Consider the following 25575-nt stretch of genomic DNA (forward strand, 5'->3'; position numbering starts at 1 on the left):
GCCAGGGTTGCAGACACCTCTGGTATACAAGCCCCATTCAGGAGCCAAGGGGGAAGTAGCTGCATAGAGGAGAGCAGCAGGGCCAGCCTCGGAACCAGGTGGGCCCACTGCACAGCTCTGCAGAGAGGCAGGACTCTACTGTTGAGCTGTGTCTGTAGATGAGACTAGTGGTAGTTGCCCCAGCTTCCTTAGGTTCATGCAGGCCAAGTAAGTGGTCCTTTAGGGCATTGGGAGGAGGGCAGGCTGACTGGGGAAGAGGTCCAACAGGAGAATCTATGTGTGTTGGTTTCTTTTGTTCCTCAGGGCCCTGCAGCAGTCCCTGCTCTAGGACAAGTGGCATTGGGTGAGTCCATGGCCTTCCTGCCCCTAGAGGTTCCTTAAGAAGGTTTGACCAAGCCTGCCCTGTGTAGTCAGAAGAGAGATGCAAAGATTCAGAAAAAGAGCTCTGGGTGAAGCAGATGCCACCCCTACTCCTGTTCTCCAGTAACTGAGGCACACCCCAGAGTAGGGTTGCCAGGTCCCCTTACCATCCCAGCAGGAGGGGAACCCAGCACTTATCTTCTTCATGTTCCCAGCATGCTTCTCATGCACTTCCTGGAAGTGATGTCATCACACAAGCTGGGGGAGTGCTCACACAATTGTTAGCGGTCAGAACTGCCCTCATGATATTAGAAGGCTTATGGTTATAGTTATGCCATGAACCCCTTCTCTGAATATGCTTCAAGCTCTAAAACTACTGCCCAAACAGGCAGAAAACATGGAACCTGCTGCCCAAGTCAGCAGACAGCATGGAAGCTGCTGCCAAAGCAGGAAGCCAATCCTGCTTGGAAGACAGAATGTGCAAATATGGGGAGAACATGTGAGGCCAGCACCACCCCCTCGCTTGCCCTGGAGGCGCATAATAGGGTTTCCCACAGTTCCTGAAATAATCATCGCATCCCACCCTAGTGATCTCATCTTAATCACTTTCCTAATCTTAAGTGATTTAGAGAACTGACAAACCTCACGCCAATCATAATTTGATAACTTTAGTTCCACCTGGGAAGACTTAAATCAAAAACTCCCTAGTTTTTTGTTACACCCTGGAGATGGTTTACTGGCTTATTGTCCCACTTTGGGAACAGTTCGCCAGCTCTTTGTCTAGCCCCTGAGACAACTTCTCAATCCTTTGTTCCACCCTGAGATCAATCACTCAAGCCTTTGTTTTGGGGGTAGAAAATGCAATCTTTCCCCAAGGTAGGATCCATGGTATAAATTAGACTGCCAGCCCCAAACTGTGTGCATGCTTGGATCCAGCACTCCCCCCTTGGACTCTCTTCGAGCCCTTCTGCCTTGAAACACCGGCCGCTCGTCGCTCCTCCTCTCTCTCTGACATCTGGATGGTAACTGTCCCCTGACTCTCAACCTCTTTCCTGGTTAGCCTTGAATGCATGTTGTGTGTTGTGTGAATGTGTTGTGTGCTCCTGATTTTTGTTATTTTCAGTAAAGATTCCCTGTTTGTTTTAAAAATCTGTTTATTGTAAGGAGTTCTCTAGTTGGGACGATCCCCGTATATATAGATGAAAAGATCCCTAAGTTCCCCTCCTCTAGCTAATTCTACTTGCTGCTAATTCCTCCCCAACTCGCAGGGAGCCCCTCTTGATTAACATCACAACAGGCCAATTTGGGCCCCAAACAGGTGCTGGAGAGCTCTTGGAGCGGCACAATGACATCAGTGACATCATCATGCTGGCCCTGGGAGCACACCCACGAGGCCCATTTCCCGCCTTCCCCTGCCTCTGCCGTCCAGGAGGGTGCACCATGCGGGGGATTGAACCTAAGGCTGTATGTACAACATCTGTATGTACAACATCTGTATGTACAACAGATGTGCTACCACTGAGATACAGCTCCTTCCCAAACCCAACTTCTGCCTAGTGGGGGTGTACACACTCAAAAAAAGTCTGGGAATAGGTTATTTTGGCATATACAATGGCTTAAAAAGTGGTTTTCTAACTTTGCATATCTTGTTTATGATATGTAGTAAACATAAATCATTGTTTTTGTTCTTCAGATATTTTCATGGGTTTGCTGCACTCATATGTTTTAGTTGTATAAATAACCAGGTAGATTGGATCTTTTTTTTAAAAAAGTCACAATGCTACATTGTTTCTTCCTTGTCTGCCATTAAGCTGCAAGTTTCTCTGGATTTGATGCAACTTCTTCCCATTATCAAGTGGGTAATAAAACCTCATAGTATTAGTATGCTCGCAGTAGATAGTCTGTCACTCTTTTAAAATAGGTTTTTAAAATTAGAAATAGAATAGATGGATAAAGCAGGACTTGTGATTCATGTCAATATGGTCTGATAGATTCCTGTTTGACCTGAAATCTTCTTTAACTAACTTAATGAACTTATCAACATTGTATCTTCCCACACAAAGCTTTTGTAAGTGCTGTATGACTAGGACTGGCTTTGCAAGTATGCTGCAGAGAAGAAAGGAAGAATTTCTTCCTAAAATGCAGGTATTGAGAGAAAAGAACAACACAGGTCCTCTCTGAGTTTTACCTCTAGTCTATACAAGCTTGCCATGAACAAAGTAATCCTGTACATAGGAATCCTGTGTACATTTCTTCTTTAATTATTGATATTATATTTATTTCTGGTTTCTCATTTATTTTTAAAATCCTCATAATAACAAAAAAAATTGGAGAAGCTCATGTTAATATTCAACTATGTTCATGGCACCTTTATAAACTATTGGCATTAAGGTCTGCAATGATGGCTCATAAGATAATTCTGTGTTCTCCTTCCCTGCACTTATCCTGTAAAATATCATGAAGCTTATGACATTTCCTAAGTTTAAGAGAAATCTGTGAAGCACAAATAAGCTTCCCTTGAAAGATCATGCTGATCTGCAGCCATTCCAGACTCATTTGCTTCAGTCATTATTTAATTATCCCCCCAGGAGATCTGCACGGTGCAAAAGGTGGTGGTGCCTTACTTATTTGTATCCAGAAGTGATAACAAATGTCTGCTCTGATAACACTAATTGAAGTGCTAGGATATTAGCATAGGAGTCAGACAGTTTTTAATGTATACTCAAGAGCATTTCATTTGCAAGAGGCGAAGGCAGGTGAGCCAGTTAACATATGAACAAGTGTCCAATAACTGCTAATCCATTTGGCAATAATTGTAATGCCAAGAATCTTTATGACATTGTTTAGCATGCTGGCTGATCTCACCTGGGTATTGATGTGTAATTGAAAACCCATCCACACAGTCTCTGGTACTCAAAAAAAAAAAAAAGGCCTGGAACTTAATCTGTGTTATGTTTATTCTTGTTTGTATCAGGAAACCTAATAAAAATATAGCAGGAAAAAAAGAACCTGACTCAAAGTTTTCATAGCTTGTCTCCTAGCTAGTAACCCTCCTTTCATACAAAAATAGGTATTAACATAGGGACTTGGGATTCAAGGATGCTTGGTAGGACCATGGCACAACTACTGAACAAAACAAATCAATGGAAACACAAAGCCAATAAAAAGTATAACTAAATTTGCCCTTTAGGCAAGATCTTTTCAATTCTATAACATACTATTAAGAGAGAAACATGACAGCATTATGGGCCATTCACCATTTATATTGACAAAGAAGTAGTAAAACTACACTCCAAAGGTCATGGTGGTGACAGAGAAAGAAAGCTTAGGCAACTCTAACAGTGCTATCCTAAGCAGAGTTACTCCAGACTAAGCCATTGAAACCAATGAGCTCGACCTGGGTAAGTCTGTTTAGGATTGCACTGCAAATGTTCTTTATATAGGAGTATCATATAAATTTACAGACTTCTACCACTGGTTAGATTTGGGGGCTCTAGGGCAACATTTGCTCTCAAGACATGGTGCAGATTTAAATGCAGTGATGACCATCACACAAAAATATAAATCTGACCTTCATTGAGTTTGACAGTCTACTTTCCATCTTGTAAATCTAATGCGTAATATAACATCAAGTATTTTCATCACATTATAGAATGATGATGTATTTCCTGCAGGCTGCAGATGGGCTACTTTAGAAGAGACTTGATAGCAAGTGTGAGAAATGCCTTGAGCATGAACATCACACTTCTGCTCTGACCTGGATAGCCCAGACAAGCCTCATCTTGTCAGATCTAGCATGCTAAGCAGGGTCAGGCTTGGTTGGTAATTGGATGGGAGATCTCTGATGAAGACCACGGTTGCTGTACAGAGGCAGGCAAACCACCTCTGTTAGTCACTTGCCATGAAAAACCCATCAGGATCACCATGTCAGCTATGACTTGGTGGTACTTTCCACCATCACACTTCTAAAGTTTTAAGACTAATTATTTTTTGTGGTTGAGGCCCCATGTCATCATGACATTCAAGTATTGCCTGGGAATGAAGACAGGTCATTGATGCAGACTTTACATAAAGGCTCCCTCTAATGATCGGACTGGTTCACCACCCAAGTGACTCAAGCGCCTACTTGAAGTGTCAAACTGGTGAAGAGTGACAAATGTGGCAGGTGGTGGCACATATGATTTGTACTAGCTGTCACTTCTTCTCTGGCACCGTTGTCACTTGTGGTCTATTGTGGGCTACAGAGGCCTTCCCACTGTACCAAACCCTGGATCCTACCAGATTAGTATGGAAGGATCCTTCTAGGGACATGAGAGAGAGAGAGAGAGGTACACATTCCTTCCCGTGTCTGCATGAGTCACCTTTTGTACCTGCACGTGTCTCCTTTTGGATCTGTTGCCTCACATACATGTAAGGTGGGCTGCAGAGAGATCAGCACAATTGGGAGAATGCTTGAGTCAGTTCAGCTTGAGCTGGCCCTGCTGCCTCCCCCCGATTTTCATGGCCTAAATAATAACAGAAATCCTCTATCTAGAGTCTGCCACATGTAACATAAAGGGAGTTATGTGAAATCAATACATAATTAATTGTATTGATTTAATTAATTGTATTAATGCCAGAGGTAGTGATAATAGCCACTAGTGTAGATGGCTTTCGAAAACCTTTAATAAAGAACAACCATTATAGTGTTAGCTGTTGCAATTAAATGGAAGCTACAGGTTCAAGGACACTATTCCTCTGAACACCAAGATAAACAACAGGAGATGGGTGTGCCTTGCTTGTGAGTTCTCAGAGGCCTCCCAGAATGCTGAACTAGATTCACCCTAATGTCCCTCAGGGTCCAACCATGATGTTGTCTTATATTATTATGCAATATTCCAAGTAAAAATTATTCTTGCTTCAGTTTTGCACTTCTTTTTTGCCCATAGCTCTTCCTCTCTGAGGTCTGTGACTTCTAGGTGTCCATAGGTCCTTTCAAGTGAGATTAGTAGTTGTCCTCTTGGGTACTACAGCAAATTTTGGAATACAAAAGGGCAAGTCACTTGGCCCTTTACTTTTCCTACGTTTGTTTAATGTGCATCCTGGGAGATGTGGCAGCACTCTTCTTGTCAGTGGTAATGATCATTATCTCTTTTGCTCATGAGACCGTGAACAAATAAATCCCTAAACATTTATGATACGTGGTTTTCATCTTACTTTTGGGATCTGCTTACTGAACTTGTTCTGCAATTTCTTCCTTCCTCATTCTGATTGCACAGCAATTGAAACCCCATGTGTCAGAGATATTGTAGCTTAAATCTGGGATTTTTTAAAGTAGCTCCTTATGCAAATGTTCTTATTTATAGCACGCCTAGGTTAAAATAATTACAGGGGTGAACATTCGTTGCAAAATTCTCTTTATTTATCAATAAATTGTGTTATAAAGAGTTTTTTGTTTCACCATTGCAGGTTATTAAGCTTGGAAAAAACGGGATAGGATATCACTATATTCTTGCAACTCTGGTAAGTCCGATCTTGCTTGTTTCTCATTGCTTGCAATATATATTTTCTGATTAGTGCTTTTTGTAACTTTTTTGAAAATTGACTTACTATGTGAGGAAATGTAAGATCTTCAGGGTGGTTCTCTATATTTACAATGCTTTTGGTACAGCAAGAATTTTTTTCATCCAGTTGCCCATAATGACTCATAAAGATGTGCATATAGCTGCATGATTTGAAAACCAAGTGGCTTTTTAGTGTACTGTAACCGATAGACACATTAATAGAGATACACATTTTTTGTTTTCATTCCATAAGTATTTTTGTTATAGCTTTTATTAATATGTAGTTCCATTAATTATTATATTTGGCTTTATTGCCATTTATTTCAGTGAGAATTTTAGCTACTATTCCCAGTGGCTTGGGAGTTGCTTTTGCTTCACTTCCTTTTCCAAATAAGAAAAATGCTGCACTTGCTGGGGGAGTGGGCATGCTGGAAGGTTTGGCTCCCTGCCAATCAAGGGTTAAGAACAAACAAACCTTATATGCTTGCTCCTCTCCTGTAAAAAGCACTTGCCATTTGGAGCTGCCCACCTGCTAGGGCTGCCAGGACCACCAGTGGAGGCAGGGGATCCCACCCTCTACTCCCACCCTCTTCCACCACTCACCTGACTGGCAGGGGGGAAAGGTGGGGGAACAGACTTCCAGGGCATGTTCCCGATACAGCATGACAATGTCACTCCCAGGAGTGCTGTCATCACGCAGGCTCTGGGAGCACTCTCATGCTTTGCACTGGGCCAATTTGAAGCCCAAATCAGCCCAGTACTCCCAGGGCCTGCACAATGATGTTAATCCCAGAAGGGACATCATCATGCCACACCAGGAGTGCAGGAGCACTTTGTGAGCACGCAAGGAGAGAAGAAAGATGAGTGCTGGGTCCCTCCTCCCACCGGGAGCATAAGGGAACCTGGCAACCCTACCACCTGCCCATCCCAGTATTTTGGCAAGGTGAGAGTAACTTGTTGCTTTGGGATCAAGTAGGAAATTTTGGACTCCTTCAGATTGGCTAAAAAATGGTTATTTTTTAACCTACTTTGCTTTGCCACTTTGTCAGGGTGGTGTGTTCTAATTAGGCCTGGTTAAGACTGGTTAGGCCCTAATGGGGTTTGCTGGAACAGTGTGGCTTTTGCTTAAGTTAAGGGACTATGTTGAGCACCCCAAGGCATCTAATGATGGTGATCCTTCTTGAACCAGCTTCTCAAGGCCTACCAGTCTGGGGGGTGGGGTGGGGACTGGGTCCCCTTGGGGCTGGAGCTATTCAAACCCTGGTATTTACCAGCATGTGGGTAGAGTATTGGTGAAATCACAGATTCTCTAGGCATACATCATTATGCAGGCCATGAAAAGTGATTGGCCCATTAAGTCTACCTTGTGCTTGGAGCCAGGGTGCGTTTACCTGTTCACTCTGGTATGTGGTGCTTGCACTGAGGGTTGAGTATTAATAAGGCTCAAATCAGTTTAATAAATAAAATCCTAGTTGTTTGTGAAATTTTTATTTTGGGGATGGTGGACTAAACTTTTTAAGCTGTATTTTGATTTTCACCCAGTTGGAATAATATTATCTGTAGTCCTTATACCTAAAGGTTCCTCCCAACCAAATTTCAACAGATTGGAAAAAAGGTTCCAGTTTATAAGCAATTTACACTGAAAACAGGGTAATGAATGAAATGATTTTAAGTGGTTAATTCATTGTTATTCCCATTTGCTTCTGTTGCCCTAACAGGCTGATTCACACGTTACAAAGTCTATGTGCTGGCCACATTGAGTTCCATTCTAGGAACTCGATTCCTAGGCTCGTGTGGGTCCAATTCAAATTGGGGGCATGATAAGTGAAGAGAATAGACTTAAGCACTCCTCTGTATGCCATTTTCCCAACCTGAAATGGTTCCAGGGACAACTGTTTACCCTCTTCGGGAAAAATGTTTATCAGTTCATGTAGGTTTCCCCAAAATGGCAAATAGTAGATCTTTAGGGCCATTTCAGGCAAGGAAATGGGTGGGTATTTAAGCCTCCTCTTCCTCCATTCCATGTTCCTGATCCAAACTGGGCCTTTTAGACCCAGGAACTGAGTTCTTAGCACACTACTCCAGATACATGGCTGATCTGAAGTTCTCATGATGGCCACATGGCTAGCTTGAGAACTTTACAGTGTGAGCATCAGCCCTGAACCTGAGTTTCTGTGTAGTAGAACTTGTATTCTTGAAACTGCTACCCTCTACTGAGATCCTGTCTATGAATCCTGAAAATCCTACAGGGCCGTATCCTATCCAAAAAGGGGGGGGGAAGGTTTGTCATAGATATACCTAGAACTATAGGGGAACAACTGCTCGATATAACCAAGAAAGTTATTCAAGACACTTATGCACACAGAAACAGGGCTAGCCTAGCCCCATAACTAGTTAGGCCACAAAGGAATTCTAAAAGCCTAGAATAAAATAACTTTGGAGAGGGGCATAAGACAATAGAGTTACACAATTGTATTGCCACGTGTAGATTAGAGGAGCCATCTAACTCACACTAATGCACACAATGTACAAAGGCCCAGATGCAGGGAGTATCTGAGAATGGCAGGAATGTCTAACTTCATAGAAGCTGGCAATATTATAGACGTACGAGAAACTTGTAATCACTAATTCTACATAGGCTTTGTTAACACAAAAAGTAGCAAGAATGAACTAGCTATTGATATATGTTTCAAGAAGATGTCTCATATATAATCTTGTTGGTGTATGAAATCTTAAAGATAATAAGTTAGCCAAGAATTTAAGTCTCTAAAGCAGCTATTTATAAGAAAAGGTTCTGAAATCCTATAAATATGACAAGCTAAAGTGATAGTGAGCATCTTCTTTGGAGGGGTTCCTTGCCTGTTATTTTTATATCTTTGGGTTAGATACTTTTTTGGACTCATGTAATTGATCTCCTTTAATGATTTATGTAGTTATAATGGATGGTATGGTTTTCTGTTGATTGAGTTGATATAAAGAATGCTGAATGATTATTTTGTAATAATAAAGGCTTAAAATGGAAGCAGGCACTCCATAATTGTATTACTTGTACTTGTGTACAGTACCTGGTAACAAACCTAAAACATTATCTATGGTATACCTCTGGCCAGTAGGTAAATAGTTTGATATAAGAAAGCCATCTAGATGCTCAGGTCTTCTTAAGTGCATGCTTATATCTGAATCAGGCCTGACCAGAGTCATCAAGAACAGAGTGAACAGATTGCACTTCACGCATATTTGGGAGGCATCTGTTTTCAGTTTCCAATACATGTATGAAAATTTAATTCTATCCAAGGTTTATTTCAACATTCCAGTAGAGCTAATAGTCAGACACAAGAATTCATATGCAAATTGAAAATGCCAGATTTGTTTATGAACTTGGATGAAATGCATTTGATAGGTCCCAGGAAGAAGACTGTTTGTTCTCTAGAAATGTTCAGTCTTTTGGTTCCTGGTGAGACTGCCAATAACTGTTTAAAGGTTTGTTTTTGTGCATGTCATGGCCACATGGCTTCAATATGTCCGTACTTTTAAACTTATTTAATCTAGGCCACCACACAGCTATAAAGTGGCAGTAATGACTTCTCCTCTTTACTAAATTGCCCTGCTTTTCAGTCAGTGTACCAAAAGTGAAGTGTTCCATGTCCCATTAACAGTCCCAGGAGTCCTCTCATCAGAGGAACAGATTGAGACTTCAGTCAACTATAATATTCTAGTTACCTTCTGACTCAGTGGTAAACATCGTCTTATTGAAGTACTAGAGTGCTCAAGAAAGAGAGGTGGGACTTCATATTTTTCCCTTGTGCCAGATGAAAATTAGGGCAGCATATGAGCAATATGTTAAGAGCCACATGCCACATTGCTTTAACAGAGATAACAGGTTTAGGAAAGAGATGAGCCCTTTTCACACAACTTTGCATGGAGACAGTGCACAGGGAGAAGAAATGGAATTGTGGAGGCAAGTTCCATGTACACTTGAAGTTGTATATAAATGTAATACATAGGCAGCTATATATATATTTATATAAAAATAATAAATATACAAAAATAAAATATGTAAAAATAATTTCTACAAAAATAAAAATGTTCCTGGAACTTTTCAGATATATTTGGATGTCCAGATGGTATTTGGGATTTTGCAGAATACCAATAAATGGGTAGTTAAAAATTCTGGAAATATTCAGGAGGACATGAAAATATTTGGGGACAGTGTTTTAAGCCTCCCAGTCTTAATTTTACAGTAAGTCTGTATCAGTGTCTTCTTGCCAGGTATTGGTATTGGCTTACCAGGTTTGGTTTGGCTTGGATTCTGTATCTGTAAATTGGGCCTGTTGGTCTTTCAACAGTGTGCCTTGCTTAAGTTGGTTTGGCTTGGATTCTCTGGTTTGACACTGGTTCTCTTGGGCTTGCCAAATTGGCCTGTGGTTCTGCTAGGATTTTCTGATTTGATGTTGGTTCTGTTGGGCTTGTTGGTTCTGTGTGCATTGGGAGGCTTTTGTTCAGTGGTTGCTTGCTGTTGTGTGTTTGGCTTCTTTGCCCTGGAGGAAGCATGGAATTTTTTCCTCACGGGAAACAATTGAGGCAAGTAAGATGGCTGGACTCCTTGATCCAATCAACTAGAAACTTGAGGAATCTTTAGTAGGCAGGGAGAACTAGGTTCTCTGCAGTCCAACTCACCAGAAATAATCCCCATAGGAATATCCTCTTCCAAATTCAGAATTCCAATAAAACCCAAATCCATATACTGAAACAGTATTGGGTGACCCAAACAACCCAGAACAGCAGTATTTATGCCCTTTCTTAATTCAAAATCCAAATATATACAATTTTTTTTCAAGTGCACATCACTACTATGCACATGATGTGTGGGTAGGGTAGATATTACCACAACATCACTTGAATGAGAAAACGTAAAAGGCAAAGCTTGCTGTTACAATGGTAGCCCCTCCCCTTGCCTTTGCATTTACTGTCCATAGAATGCTGTATGACAAGAAGGAAAGAGTACCCATCATCACTTTCATTTCTAAGTCATTTGACAACCACCTGGTGTTCATTGGTCACTGCTTTATGTTTACTCACGTTCCTTGAAAACTGATGGCAAGAGCCATTCATGTAAAGAGCATGCAATGGGCCAGTCCAAACTGTATTGCATATGATCTGAGAGTCTTCAAAAAAGCCTTGACAAGGTTCTATTCCACTTTTTCCCCACAACAGTCATTTATTTATTGATCCATTATAAATAGCTGTATCTCGTGTCTCAACCATACACATTTTTGAGAAAGCTTGCATGTACAAATAAAAAACTAAATCACAATGATGAACTGAAATAAAAATATTCAAAAACGTAAGTATTTAAACCAGCAATGCAGTCTAAAAGCACTTTTAACAAAAACCTTAAAGCATATTTAACAAAAAACATTAAAACATCTATATAAAAAAGCACAGCCTCCCAAAATGAAAAAAAACAAAGAAAATAGAAATGTTTTCACCTGTTGCTAAAATCTCAGAAGGTTCAATGTCAGGTGAACAGCAACTACAAAAGGGAGGGGTGTGGGATGCAGAAGAAAGCCCATATAACCCAGTGTTTAAGGAAGTGTAATTTTTCTACAGGTTTTATCCAAATTACCTGCTTGGATCCTAACTACTATGAACTGAGTTCAGCTTAAAGAATAGGGCCTTCCCAGCTCCCCCTCCCACAATTTCCACCCCAAAGGCTACCCTCAAAGTTTGTGTGTTAGGGGACCTTCCAGATGTAGTACAGGAGGGTGAGAGACTAATGAAAATCACAGATCCTTCTTTTGTATGAGTGGATCTGCTTTCTGCTTTCACAGTTTGGGTCCTATTGTTTTGCAAGCAGTCCTAATAGAATTGTGCTAGTTGTTCTTTCTTCCAGTAGCTCTGTATTGAGAATCCAAGCATACTAATTAAATGTAACACTATCAGTGTATCAAACCACAATCACCCGTTCCCCCTAACAAATCCTAATTATTCTATAATTTACAAGACAAAAGTAATCACACAATTGCCCTATTACTGTGTAGTATGGACCTTGTGCTTCCAAAGCCAGTAAATACAAAATAGTTAGAATTAATCATTCTAGAATGCTAAGAGAGAACTATCATATGCTTTGGGAAAAAATTATAATTGTACTAGATCTCTTTTTTAGTTTGGGCCACTTCTTATGAATGATATGGCTTTCATTTGCCCATACAGTGAGCTTTTAAAAATGTTCTTGTTGTCCAAGTCCATTGCTCTGTATTACCTAGTTTGCTTGTTTGCTTATGTCCATTCATTCTTTGTCGAAGTGACTGGCCAGTTTGTCCAATGTAAAGAGTGGAGTCTCTACACTCTCATCTGGACAGCGAAAGGAAAAGGTGCAGGAATGGACCTGGGAACTCTGCAGTGCATTCCCATGCACTCTGGAGCACTTCCTTGTTGTGCCGAGAATGACATCAATGAGGAAGTGCTCCAGAGCAAGCAAGCACTGCATGCTCCTGGCACATACACCCAACCCCTCTTCTGCCCCCCAGTTTCCTGCCCAGGGAACCCAGCATCCCTAAGTCACCAAATAGACTTTGAAAGTGAGGTGCCTCAAAACAGCTACCTCTTAAGCTGGGAACCAATTATGTTTAATAGAACCCTCTATTATTTTGGCTGTAGCTAGGCTTGCTAGGTATTGCCCACCATTTATGGTGGGTAATTTCCTAGCAATTAAGGCCTCTGACTACCAGTCCTCAGCTGATTGGTGGGTGAAAGCATGCCAGCCAAAGGAGGAAGGTGCACAGGATCATTATCCCTGAGCAATGACATCACTTCCAGGGTGACATAGCATTTTAGGCCCAACACTCAATGGTTTTGAACAAGTGTTAAATAGCCCCAGTGTGACCCTTTCGCCAGAATTGATATCATTGTGCAAGCACGACAATCACACATGCACCACCCCTCTCTCACACATGCACCACCCCTCTTTCACACATGCACCACCCCTCTCTCGCCAATTGCCAGGGAAGACCTAGCAACCCTAGCTACAGCAGACGAACATAGCTATACACACACCTACTGCCCCAGATACTGTAACAGCTCTTCACCATGAAACAATTAAAATGTTTAACATGTTCTCTAGACTGGTAATCCATATACTGCACCCCTTTAAAAAAATCCCAGTATGCATGCATAGAAAAAGACAAGTGACTATTTTTGTGATCAGCTACCTGATTCTGTGGCTCAAGGGACGGTTACAAAACATTGATTCCAGTTCAATGATGTTCACTATGGCTGCAATATCAGAACTATTTCAAAGCACAGATACTTTTTCCTGCTGTAGACATCTTTGAGGATGAAAATTATTTATACCTACTAAGTAGGAGAGGGCCACAGGTTGTAGGTGAAACCATGAGGAAAGAGATGGCAGAAACACTTCGCAATAATATGCTGGTTGCACTGAATTTATCAGCAAGAGCTGAAAGGGTTCATTTTCATGACTAAACAGCAATTTTCACTGCTCTAGCTGTAAGCAAATGAGTGCTTTATTTTTACAGTCAATAGCATACGCAAACTGATGTTTTCAACAACTTTCCAACAAAATGGCTATTTTCCATATGAAATGGCGAATTAATTTTTCATGATCACAAATAGAAAAAAACCTGGCTGATCCTGAGTCCTTAGATCTGTTCAGCTAAACAATGAAAGAGTAAACACAAATTAACTTCAGGTAGGTATCCACATCCACAACAACAGGATTTGAGCCCTGTGGCTCCTTAGAGACCAACAAGATTTTCAGGGTATAAGCTTTTGAGAGTCAAAGCTTCAGATACAAGTATCTGTATGTGAAGAAGGGATCTTTGACTTTGATATCTGAAGAAGGGAGCTCTGACATGCCCCACCTCCATAGCTTCTCAAAACAGCTTCCAAAGATATATTATGTATACCTACTAAACAGGAGAGGGCCATAGGGTGTAGGTGAAACCATAGGGAAAGAGGTGGCAGAAATTTGTTTGCCATAATATACTGGTTGCACTGAATGTATCAGCAGCAGCTGAAAGGACACCTCATGCTATTTCCTGGCTGATATTCAATAAAGTCTGGATCGTTCTACAACTCTGTCCCTGTCTGTTTGTCTGAGTGGATGAGACATGCTCCCTTCTCCCTCCCACCCTGCCTTCTCATGCTATTCCATTTTCTGCCTCAACTTCTCCCTCCCTTCTATGATTTCCCCATATAGCTTCCCAGAATGGTCCACCTTCACACAACTGAAGGGGTGGGCTCATATTGAAATGGATGTTGTTAGTAGACACGGGCACGAATGGAAAAAGAAAACCCTGAACACCCTGTTCGTCATTCAGTGCCATCCACAAACAACGAACAATGAACATGGACGAACATGGACTGTTCCTGGGCATGTTCGTTGTTCGTTGTTCATGGGGGCCAGAACCACTCCCCCCAACCCCCCCCCCACTTAGCCACCCTCCCCTCAAACCCACTTACCTGGCCCTTTAAAGATCCCTTTAAACTATCAGCTGGCAGGCAGCAGGGGGGGATTCCCCCCTGCTGCCTGCCAGCTGATAGTTTAAAGGGCCCTTTCCTGCCACATGCAAGGAGCAGGGCCCTTTAAACATCCCACAAACTGACCTTCCCAATGTCCAATACCCACCAAATTTGCAGGGGACATAGTCATCACTGTCCTCTGAAGACCCCCCAAGTTTCAGAGAGATTGCACCCCAGAAAAGGCATGATCCATGGGTCTTCCCGTTGGCTGTCATTTTCTCTTCACAGTGGCAAAAATGGGACTCTCTGCTGGAAGTACTTTGAAGGGTTAAAGCCAGAAGGAAAGCCAGAAGGAGTTCAGACAGAGTTCAATCCCTCCCTCCGGTTGCCAAGGGGATTGATTACAGCAGGAGCCAGACTGTCTTGCTTACCGAATGGCTGCAGAAGGCAACGAACAAGGCTTTTAATGACCACCTGTTCGTTTAGGATGGGACCTCATGAATATCTTGCTCATGAACAGCAGATTGGGCTGTTGGTGGGTTTTTTCTGTTTGTAATGCTGTTCGTGCCCATGTCTAGTTGTTAGTCTTCATGGTGCCACTGGACTTCTGTTTTGTTCAGCTGCACAATACAACACAAGTCCACTGATTCCTTAAAGACTGATGACATGTAGCTCACTATGAACTCTCATTCACTGTAGCTCACTTCTTCAGGTAGCTGCAACAACCTGACTTGGCCACCCCTCTGCAGTCCCAACCCCCTTCCCACTCATACACTTTCCCAGCTGCTGTGTGCAGTTTGCACAGGGGAGGCAAGATGTGCCTGCTTCAGCAAGGGGGAGTGCAGGTCTTGGTCTTACCCTCCCCATAGCTCTGCTGGCACCTCCCTGAAAATGCAGGTTGGTAGTGTGAGGGGGGGTCAGGGTGGACATAGTGCAAGGGTGTGGCATGGAGGGGTTGTAAAGGGGTGTCTAAGCCAAAGTGTTGGATGCTGGGCTGTTCTGTTCTCCCTTTTGTGATTTGTGGTGAAGGTGTCATAGAGTAGGGATGGTTATGTGTTGGCAGTAGACATGGGCACAAACCAAAACACAAACTAAAGTTCATGATGAACCAGGCCGGTTCATGGTTCGCAAACCGGCGGTACATCAGAACCCATTTCTGACGAACCGCCACGAACTTTAGGCTGGTTCATTTGGTTGTTGTGGGTTTTCCGGGCTATATTGCTGTGGTCTTGGCAATACAGCCTGGAAAACCCACAACAACCATTGTTCTACGGCCGTGAAAGCCTTCGACAATACTGGTTCATTTGGTTCATTTTTTGGTTCATCACTGCAGACAGCCTAGCGCCGATCAATCCGTTTCCTAGGCAACAGGGGATGGACTTCCTGCAGACCTTCTGCTGACCCGGAAGTGACCTTCTGCTGACCCAGAAGTGATGATTTGTTGACCTGAATATACTGTTTTCACAAACCAAACAAACCAGTTTGCGAACCGAGGCAGGTTCGTAAAAGTTCGTGGTTCATGAAATGCGACAAACTACGAACCACACGGTTCATTTTTTCCCTGGTTCGTGCCCATCTCTAGTTGGTAGCACTTTTACTGTCAATCAGAGTCTTGCCAGGGGGACGGGTTGGCGTCCTGACAGCCATGGTGGTGCCCGTCCCCTGTGGGCTATGGGGGGTATGCTCAGGCCACATGCCTCTGTTGGAGTTGCTCTGTCTCTGGGTCTTTCCTTCTTGTCCTGTGGTGCTCTGTAGTGCAGCGGGAGGTGTAGAAGGGAGGTTGTGGTGGTTGGCTGTGCCTGTGTGGGCCACTCTGATGGGTGTCATTAGATGCCACTGCCTGATTGGTGGGGGTTGTGGGGGTTGCTTTAGTCTCTAGTGCACTCACTATGTGGTCTATGCTTTGCAGAGAAGGGCATGTTGAATGTTTCCCTATGGAAACACCACTATTATGTTGATTGCTGGCTACCACCAAAGCAGCACTCAGGACTGGGCTCTTACTTGTCGCCAAAAACTGACTGGGTCATGTCATATAATGTGAGTCCAAAAAATGTGTTTGCCAATAGTTTATAAACCCCAATTTGCTCTTAACCTTGCATGTTTTGTGAATAAATTATATTTGTTTTGTACATGTCATCAAACATAATGTATATGAAACTACTCTCAACTGGTGAATTTGGGAGATGATAATTCCCAGTATACAGAATGCTGTCACTTTTACTGGGTTAGTCAAGCAAAAATGATTTGGGTTATGTGTTTTTAAAGAGATGATTCGGGAAGTTCTTATAAGAAATCAAAAACTGAACTTCTGTGAAACTTTGAAAATGTTCCACAGTGTGCTTTTTAAGTAAAAGAACAGGAGGAAGAGCACAGCAAGCGTTATCAGAACAGGGAGCTTAGAAACCTTACAGATCCATTTCCATTATGATGGGTAACGTGTCCCATAATCTCTGTTTCTTCTCTCTTTATATTTGATACCAGTGATTTAGCTGGGATATTCTGGGTTATGGAGGAAAATTCCAGTTCTCTGCTGAGTAGAAGAAAATTGGTGGATAAAAATATTGCTAGGAAAGGTGAAAAGTCAAGGATACCTTACATCTTGAGTGAGCCCTGTTGTCTGAGATTCCTCTAGAAAGGGTCTCCTTTAGAAGATTTATGATAAATATGTTCAAAAGGAATGCCCAAACATGACTAAATATGGGGGTTTTTTTGGCATTCTAAGCAAAGTGTTAAAATGTTAGAATCTCATAAACTAACATAATCCCTAGATGGTTGTTGTGGGTTTTCCGGGCTGTATTGCCGTGGTCTTGGTATTGTAGTTCCTGACGTTTCGCCAGCAGCTGTGGCTGGCATCTTCAGAGGTGTAGCACCAAAAGACAGAGATCTCTCAGTGTCACAGTGTGGAAAAGATGTAGGTCATTTGTATCTACTCAGGAGGGGTGGGGTTGAGCTGAGCCATCCTGTGAGAGTTTCCCAGGGTGTGGAATGCTAATGGCGGGAGGCTTCACTGTATCCTGAGGAGGTTCTTTTGCATATGGATTGGTACTTGATGTGCTAATCTTCTCTGCAGGGCTATTGTTGGGGATAGAATGTTTTGTTGGCCTGGTGTTTTTCAGAACTGGAAACCATGCTCTGTTCATTCTTAAGGTTTCTTCTTTCCTGTTGAAGTTTTGCTTATGCTTGTGAATTTCAATGGCTTCCCTGTGCAGTCTGACAAAGTAGTTGGAAGTGTTGTCCAGTATTTTGGTGTCCTGGAATAAGATACTGTGCCCTGTTTGAGTTAGGCTATGTTCAGCCACTGCTGATTTTTCAGGTTGTCCAAGTCTGCAGTGTCTTTCATGTTCTTTTATTCTTGTCTGGATGCTACGCAGACAAGACCCCCTCACCTCTGCAGGAGTATACCGTATACCCTGCAGCTGTGGACAAGTTTACATCGGGACCACAAAGAGTAGCATCCAGACAAGAATAAAAGAACATGAAAGACACTGCAGACTTGGACAACCTGAAAAATCAGCAGTGGCTGAACATAGCCTAACTCAAACAGGGCACAGTATCTTATTCCAGGACACCAAAATACTGGACAACACTTCCAACTACTTTGTCAGACTGCACAGGGAAGCCATTGAAATTCACAAGCATAAGCAAAACTTCAACAGGAAAGAAGAAACCTTAAGAATGAACAGAGCATGGTTTCCAGTTCTGAAAAACACCAGGCCAACAAAACATTCTATCCCCGACAATAGCCCTGCAGAGAAGATTAGCACATCAAGTACCAATCCATATGCAAAAGAACCTCCTCGGGATACAGTGAAGCCTCCCGCCATTAGCATTCCACACCCTGGGAAACTCTCACAGGATGACTCAGCTCAACCCCACCCTTCCTGAGTAGATACAAATGACCTACATCTTTTCCACACTGTGACACTGAGAGATCTCTGTCTTTTGGTGCTACACCTCTAAAGATGCCAGCCACAGCTGCTGGCGAAACGTCAGGAACTACAATGCCAAGACCACGGCAATACAGCCCGGAAAACCCACAACAACCATCGTTCTCCGGCCGTGAAAGCCTTCGACAATACATAATCCCTAGACTTTAACAATCTCTCCTCATGACACTGGACTGTCACAAGATGGTTAGAAGGGGATGGTTCTACATTAAATTAGTTTGTGCTTTATTATTTTAGCCTTTTTATTTACTACTTCCCTCACTGTAACTTTCTTCATATTTACTTTTCTGTCCTTTCCTTGTAGGGAACGCACCAGCCCTTTATAGAAACTTCCAAACTCTCACACACCAATCTAGGTGGTTTATAATTACAAACTTAATGAAAGCACAATTTACACACACATGCACACACACAGACATGACTTCATTCTGTCAAGTCATGCTGACATTTGATCTTGGGTTCAATCATGGCTGGCTTTTCCTTTCATTATCTTGCCATTTAGCTTGATACCCTTTATGCTGCATTTCAGACCATAGAGATTTCAGCTTTGATTTGCTAAACACTCATTCAAATGCCTTCAGCATATTCCTTTCCTCTCAGCTGTACTTTTAAACTACCCACTTTGGGAGAAGGAATTTGCAGGGCTGTGTGTATGTTTCAGTTGTGTGGGTTTACAGAAAAAGAACAGAATGGAGTATCAGGTTCTGTTATCTGAGAATCTCTATTTCCCAAGGTTTTTTTTTTAAAAAAGAACAGATTAGAGTTCTACTTCTTATTATTTAAAGGTACAGTGACCAAACATCAACACTCACTGAAATCTCAGAAACTTCAGGGTTGCACAATCAATTTTCCCTGTCCTGCATATATCCTTTTTCTATGACTAAATCTCGTGGTGCAAAGTGGTAAGCTGCAGTACTGCATCCCAAGCTCTGCTCACAACCTGAGTTCGATCCTGGTGGAAGTCAGGCTCAGGTAGCCAGCTCAAGGTTGACTCAGCCTTCCATCCTTCCGAGGTCGGTAAAATGAGTGCCCAGTTTCCTGGGAATAAAGTGTAGATGACTGGGGAAGGCAATGGCAAACCACCCAGTAACAAAAAGTCTGCCATGAAAATGTTGTGATGCGACATCCCCCCATGGGTCAATAATGACTCAGTGCTTGCACAGGGGGACTACCTGTACCTTTTTACCTAGTATAAATATAGATTGTAGAACTCAGACATTCTTAGTACAGAATTTGGATTGCTTGTGGATGTGCACAAACATGCACAACCCTGCTTATGTGCAATTTTATTTTTGTTATTTATAGTCCACCTTTCTCACTGAGACTCAAGGTGGATTACACAGTGTGAGTCAGTACAGTCAATATCAAAGACATTTCAATAAACATGCAATGGGTATATATATATTTGGAAATTTAAAAACAAGTAGAAATTCACTGCAGAACTGAAAAAATGCTAAAACAGAGCATAAGCAATTCTACGACTGACATATTTAAACAACATAGCAACTATCCAGTAGGATCATACTTACAGCAATAGAAGTGAAGTCTGTGGTCCCTCAAACTTTACGGCAACAGCAGTAAAATACAGCCCTTATCTGAATAAAAAACAATGTATGAATGCACAAAAGGAGGAATGGAATCATGGTGGCAAGCTTTGTCCCCAACCAATGCATATTAATTCAAGCATATGATTAGTGCCTTTGTATGTCATGGATATTTCCATGAAAAGCAGGGTTCCTGATTGTGGAAAGAAAGCTGTATGTGTGAACATGTCATGTGCATAGACTCTAGGCATACATTTTTTGGACAGGGAGCCTGCCATAATAATCCCAGGTATGTGTTTGTGCATTTTATCTTCTTGTCTGGAAGGGACTACTGAATGATTGACAAAGTGATTGACACCAACATTGGCAGATACTAACAATATTACTGTCACTGACATTCATAAAATTTAACCTGAGTCACAGGTGTTGGCTCTCAAACCCCGAGCCACCTTGCTTAGACCTCTATAGAAAAGTGTGTAATTAATCAAGGGGCCTCTGTGAGTCTGCACATCGATATCTGTTGTGACATTATTTGGTTATGCTCAGTAAACATCTATGAAGTGTAATATAGAGATTTATTGACACTCTGTTGGAATGTTCTGCTTAAATGAATCATGTCCCGATCATTTGTAAAGGCAGACGTATACCAATAAAAAGTTTATAGCACACCTAAATATGATGTACTGTTTGAAAATACTTTATTAAACTGTCACCATATGTTTTGACAGCACTGCAGTTTGAGAAATTCTTTTTCATAACTAGTATGGTAGTCAGAGTGGGAAATAGAAAGCAGTGACAGACATTCAGATGTGGACAAGAAGAAAATCTCTGGTTTCAAAGAAGAAAAAGTACAACTGCACATTTAAATTGCTAGTTTTCTCAAAGAAATATTACACAGATGCAGTGATCAGGAAAGGACCAGGTCGCTGCTTCCATCTATTGTGTTGAGGAAAATGATGATTGAAATGACTGTGTGCTATTTTCCACTGATGGAAGGTGCCTATATTTTATACTCTGATAACTACAGCTGAGTATAAAATATAAAACAGAATGCACTCCTCTGAGATTTATAAATCCTGACCCTTCAAAATTCTTTCCCCTGCCCTCGAATGCATAAAGAATAGGTTAATTTTTTATTCAATGCATAATATATCATCCAGTGTTTTGGAAAACTAACACGAGCCAGGAAGACTATGCGGCTCTCCCAGCAGCAGCAGAATGCAGCTTAAGCTGGGAGCCGTCCTTTGCGGCCCCGCCCTGGAGGAAAGGAGACAGGCTCCCTTCCCAGACATCCTGGGCTTAGCCAGGGGGCGGAGCCAAGAGCCTGATTCAGGCAGCTCCTCTCTTCCCAGCTGCAGTCTCTTTGAGTGCTCGGCCCACCCACCTCACCCTGTTTTTAGTGCAGGAATAGCCGGCTGCTGGGTCCAGAGCCAGGTAGGAATTTTTCCCTCTTTTCCCTGATTGGCCTTTGGGAAGGGAGGGTTTTTGCCTACCTTGCACTAATGGCAGTGTTCTGAGTTATTGTTGGGTTGTGCTGTTTAGTTAGTAGTTGGCAGGAGATTTTGGGAATAGGGTGCGGGCTGGTGAGCACCCTGTGGCACTTCCCCGTGAGTGGGGACAGGGCTGCCATTAAGGGCGGTATGCATGCTTGCGGCGACCGTACGCTGGCAGAAACCTGCTGGGATCCTCAATACAAGGCCTCCCCTCATGCTGTGCAGCTGAGTGTGTAACAGGTGCTTCAATGGGGATCCATGGCCTGGCAGCCCGGGTTGCAGCCATTCAAAGGATGGCCTACACCCGGGGGCGTGGGGCTCGCCCAGACAGGTCAAGGCGGAGGTCCGGAGTTGACCCCAGGGCTTGACCTGTACCGCTTAGTTAGCTCTTGCCGTGCATTACCTTTATGGTCATTTAATAAACGGCCCTTTATTCCAAGTCTGTGTCTGTCTCTTCCTTCCGGCTGAGGTTGCAAATGTGGTGATGCTGATGGTCAAAATCTGGTAGAGGAAGCCTAATTTTTTTCTTTTTAAAAGTGGCCATTACAAGGAATCTGAAGATGCTGGAAATGTATAGAGTAACAGCATTACAATGTCAAGAACAAAAAAGTGAAGTATCCTTTGTTTGCCTAAATTGCTTACCTTGAAACCTTCCTGCAGTCACAGCTTCTAATATTACATTAATTCAATCAATAAAAATGTGTTATATCAGATAATCATTTTAAGTATCTAAAAAGCTATTACAAGTTGCAAGCCCCCACCCCCAGGTGTTAGTGCCCTCCCCTTGTTGAGCTGTTATACTGTTCACCTAGGCTCAGGCTTCCCAGACCTCAGAACTGGGGGACAACAGGCCTGGGTTACCTCACCCCACAGGCCTATATTGCTATATTGCTCCCCTGGAAGATTGGTAACTGGCAGCTGCTCTCTCTCTCTCAACTACGCACCAGCTCTCTGGCTTCCTCCTTAGCCCATTGTTACCCAATTTTTTGGGGGGGGGGTCTCCTTGTGAGTGAGTTAGGGGAATTAGTGTGCAAGGAGAGGCAGCAAGAGGTGGGTAACTTTGCGAGATCTCCACCTATGTATACAAGGATTGTCTCTTCTAGAGAACTCTTTCAATAATGAAGCAAATGTTCAATCAAAAGGGGGTTTTATTTAAAATAATTTAAAATAGTGGTTAAGAGTGGCAGGAAAGCCAGGTTTGATTATTTACTCCTCCACTTGAAGCCAGCTGGGTGACCTTGGGTCAGTCACAGCTTCTTGGAGCTCTCTCAGCCCCACCCACCTCACAGGGTGATTATTGTGAAGATAATAACAACACACTTTGTAAACCACTCTGAGTGGGCATTCAGTTGTCCTGAAGGGCGGTATAGAAATCCAATATTGAATGTTAAAATAATAAAGATCATTTGCACACAAAACAACACATACAGAGAGCTAACTGGAAAGCAGTGAGGAAAAATTGATAGAGTTTGAGGGATTGAGCGATAGTTACCATCTAGAAGAAGGTTTCTGGGAAAGAGCATTGGGTGACCAGTGCATCAATGCAGGAAGTGCACAGTCGGAAGTCCAAGGATGGATGCTGGATCGAGGGCATGCACACAACTATGGTGGAAGGGCAGTCCACTTATACTGTGAAGTGTACCCTGGGGCAAGATTACATCTTCTGCCCCCAAAACAATAACTTAATGGTTGTCTCCAGGGTGAGACAAAGAACTAGAAGCCTGTCTCCAGGGTGAGATAATAAGCTGGTGAACTGTCGCTGGGGTGAGACAACCCGCAATAGATGGGTGGGTGAGGCTATCAGAGCCCTGAATTGACTGAAAATGAGAGAGTGGATAAGGGAAGATTGGTAGGGTGTGTTAAGATGATTAACTCAGGAACTCCAGGAAGATCCTGTTGTCTTAGGATCTTTGCACATCTCCGGGCTGTGAGTGCTGAAAGCTGGCCTCAACTGGCATCTCACATGCCAATAATTTTCCAACTCCCAGCCAGGATCTGGCTTCCATTTCTCTGCCTGGCTAGGCAGTGTGTTCCATGTTTAAAACACATACAGAGAGAGTCTTATGATATTGCCATTTTCATAAGCCTTCTTAATATCGTAAGGGCAATTTTGACCGCTTAACACCATTTATCCACTTTCCTATCCCCAACTCCACCCCCCCCCCCGGCTCACCCCCAGGATGTGGGCCAATCCTAGTCTCAGGGGCTGTAAGGGCACTTGGAGGAAGCCTCACCCCTGCATGCACTGGTTGACCCCCCCCCCACATCCTTGCCAGGCCCCGGCAGAGCCTCAGGAGAGTAGGGCAGCCTCCTTCCTGGCTCCTTCCCACTCTCCCAACCCTCTGCCTCCTCTGCAGCCAGAATCAGAGCTGACTGCTGCAACCCATCTTGGGTTTCATCTGGGCCATGGGGAAGCCATGCAAATGGCTGTGAGACAGTTGCATGACTTGGTAGCATGGCTGCCTTACGCAAATCATGTTCTGTGACTCAGAGGTTTGTGTTGGCCACCGTGAAGCTGGAAGCAGCCACAGCATCCTCCAGAGGGGCATCCTCAAAAAGAGACCCTCCTCCAGAGCCTGCAGGTGAGTGGATGGTGGTGCTGGAAACTGGGCGTGGGGAGGCGAATAGGAAGGGGAGGACACTGTGTCTGATGAGGCTGTCCCTTGATGCAGGTTCTGCCAAACTTCTCCCCACGATCTCCTAAATTCTGCAATGTCGCCATACCCTACCAGATTTTCTCTGGTAGTACTCCTCTGATCCAGAATATTTTGCTTTACCTCTTAACCTCCCAATTTCATCCAGGATGCACCCCAACCTTTGACCTGAGCAGACTTTAACTATTACCTGACCTTAACTAAGGGACCTGAAATTAAAATGCTGGTCCCCTATTCATACTTGTATAAATATGCTGTAAAATAAAGCATGATTATATGATGGCTATATACACTTACTGGGCTAGGGTTGCCATGTATTCATTAGCATTGCAGCAGCCAGCCAGAGAAGATTTTCTTTGTCATTGGCGATAGTGTGACATCACTTCCAGGAAAACCTGTAAGTGACAGGTGTCCTCTCTAGAAACTACCAAAAACTTTATGGTTTTCCTGATTCCTAGAAAGGCATGACATCATTTCCAGCTTTTCCAAGAAATGAAGTCATGCCATTGCTTATGGCCATCTCCCCATCTTCCCTTCCCACCCCACTCTCCCACTGGTTACCAAGCTAGGCCTGGCAATCCTAACTGAGGCCCACTGCATCCTCCTTTCAATTTTACAGTGCTATATAATTTATTTGTCAGCTGCCCTTTGATATATTTCTTCCCTCTTAGATTTTGGTGGTGGGTTAAAATGTTAGCAAATTCCAAATGTTTATTTCAGCCTTATTTCTGATCATATTCTAAGCTTGTCTCTAAACTGAAATATCTTCCCTATATACCCAAAGTAACAACCTGTACTGGCGGTGGTGGGGTGCCTTTTATGCATATCTCAAAAATTACCATAACTTGAATATGGGCTTCAGAAACAGGAAAATACTCTAATTAAAGGAAAATTTACATCCAAATAGCCTTAGGAAGAAAAGTGAGACTTCAATTTCATTATGATTCTCTTTCGATCTTTCTCATATGCTGTTATATTACAGAGAAATTAGACACATTTTGCAGGTATGAGTGGATCTTTAAAAAAATTGGTAATCATGTAGAAGACAAGAAACATGTCTTATTGGAAGACAAGTTAGAACAACTTATTTATGGGGTGTGCACTGAGAAAAGTTTCATTTCGGTTTCTAATCTGAGGTTTCCAAATGAATTATTTACTGTTATTGTTTTTTCTGGAGATGTATTGCCAGTTTGGATCTAATCTGTTAGTTTTTTTCATTATCATTATTTTTCATGAATTTTGGACCCATTCTTTCCAATGAGAGAGCTGTTTTTGCAGTTAACTGCACCAAAATCATGCAGTCCTCCCTCTAAATCTTCAACTCAACAAGTTTAAGCACAAACAACAATAGGGTTCAGTGTTTACAGACCCCAAAGAATGCTTGGGGAAGGCATCAAGGTGACTGTTGGGTGGCTGTGCATGTGTACACTGTTCTTTTTAAGGGGAAGTTGGAGAAATGACCCTCTGGAGCAGCTCTTTCATACAATCCAAAAATGCAGCAACCATTAGTCCTGCTCCTAGTCTAAGCCATCAATCCAATGAGTTTTTCC

The 25575-nt window shown here is 42.7% G+C and overlaps 1 protein-coding gene across 4 annotated transcripts in view; it reads left to right on the forward strand.

The window, feature by feature from the left end:
• GRIA1 (glutamate ionotropic receptor AMPA type subunit 1) overlaps positions 1 to 25575 on the forward strand; it is a 321015-nt gene that overhangs the window by 167946 nt on the left and 127494 nt on the right. For all 4 annotated transcript variants that reach the window (XM_054975561.1, XM_054975560.1, XM_054975563.1 and 1 more), the window contains one exon: positions 5809 to 5862. In XM_054975561.1, the coding sequence (XP_054831536.1) occupies positions 5809 to 5862 (54 nt within the window). The remainder of the gene's footprint in view (positions 1 to 5808; positions 5863 to 25575) is intronic.

The sequence above is a fragment of the Eublepharis macularius genome, chromosome 4, assembly GCF_028583425.1.
Source record: "Eublepharis macularius isolate TG4126 chromosome 4, MPM_Emac_v1.0, whole genome shotgun sequence".
NCBI lineage: Eukaryota > Metazoa > Chordata > Lepidosauria > Squamata > Eublepharidae > Eublepharis > Eublepharis macularius.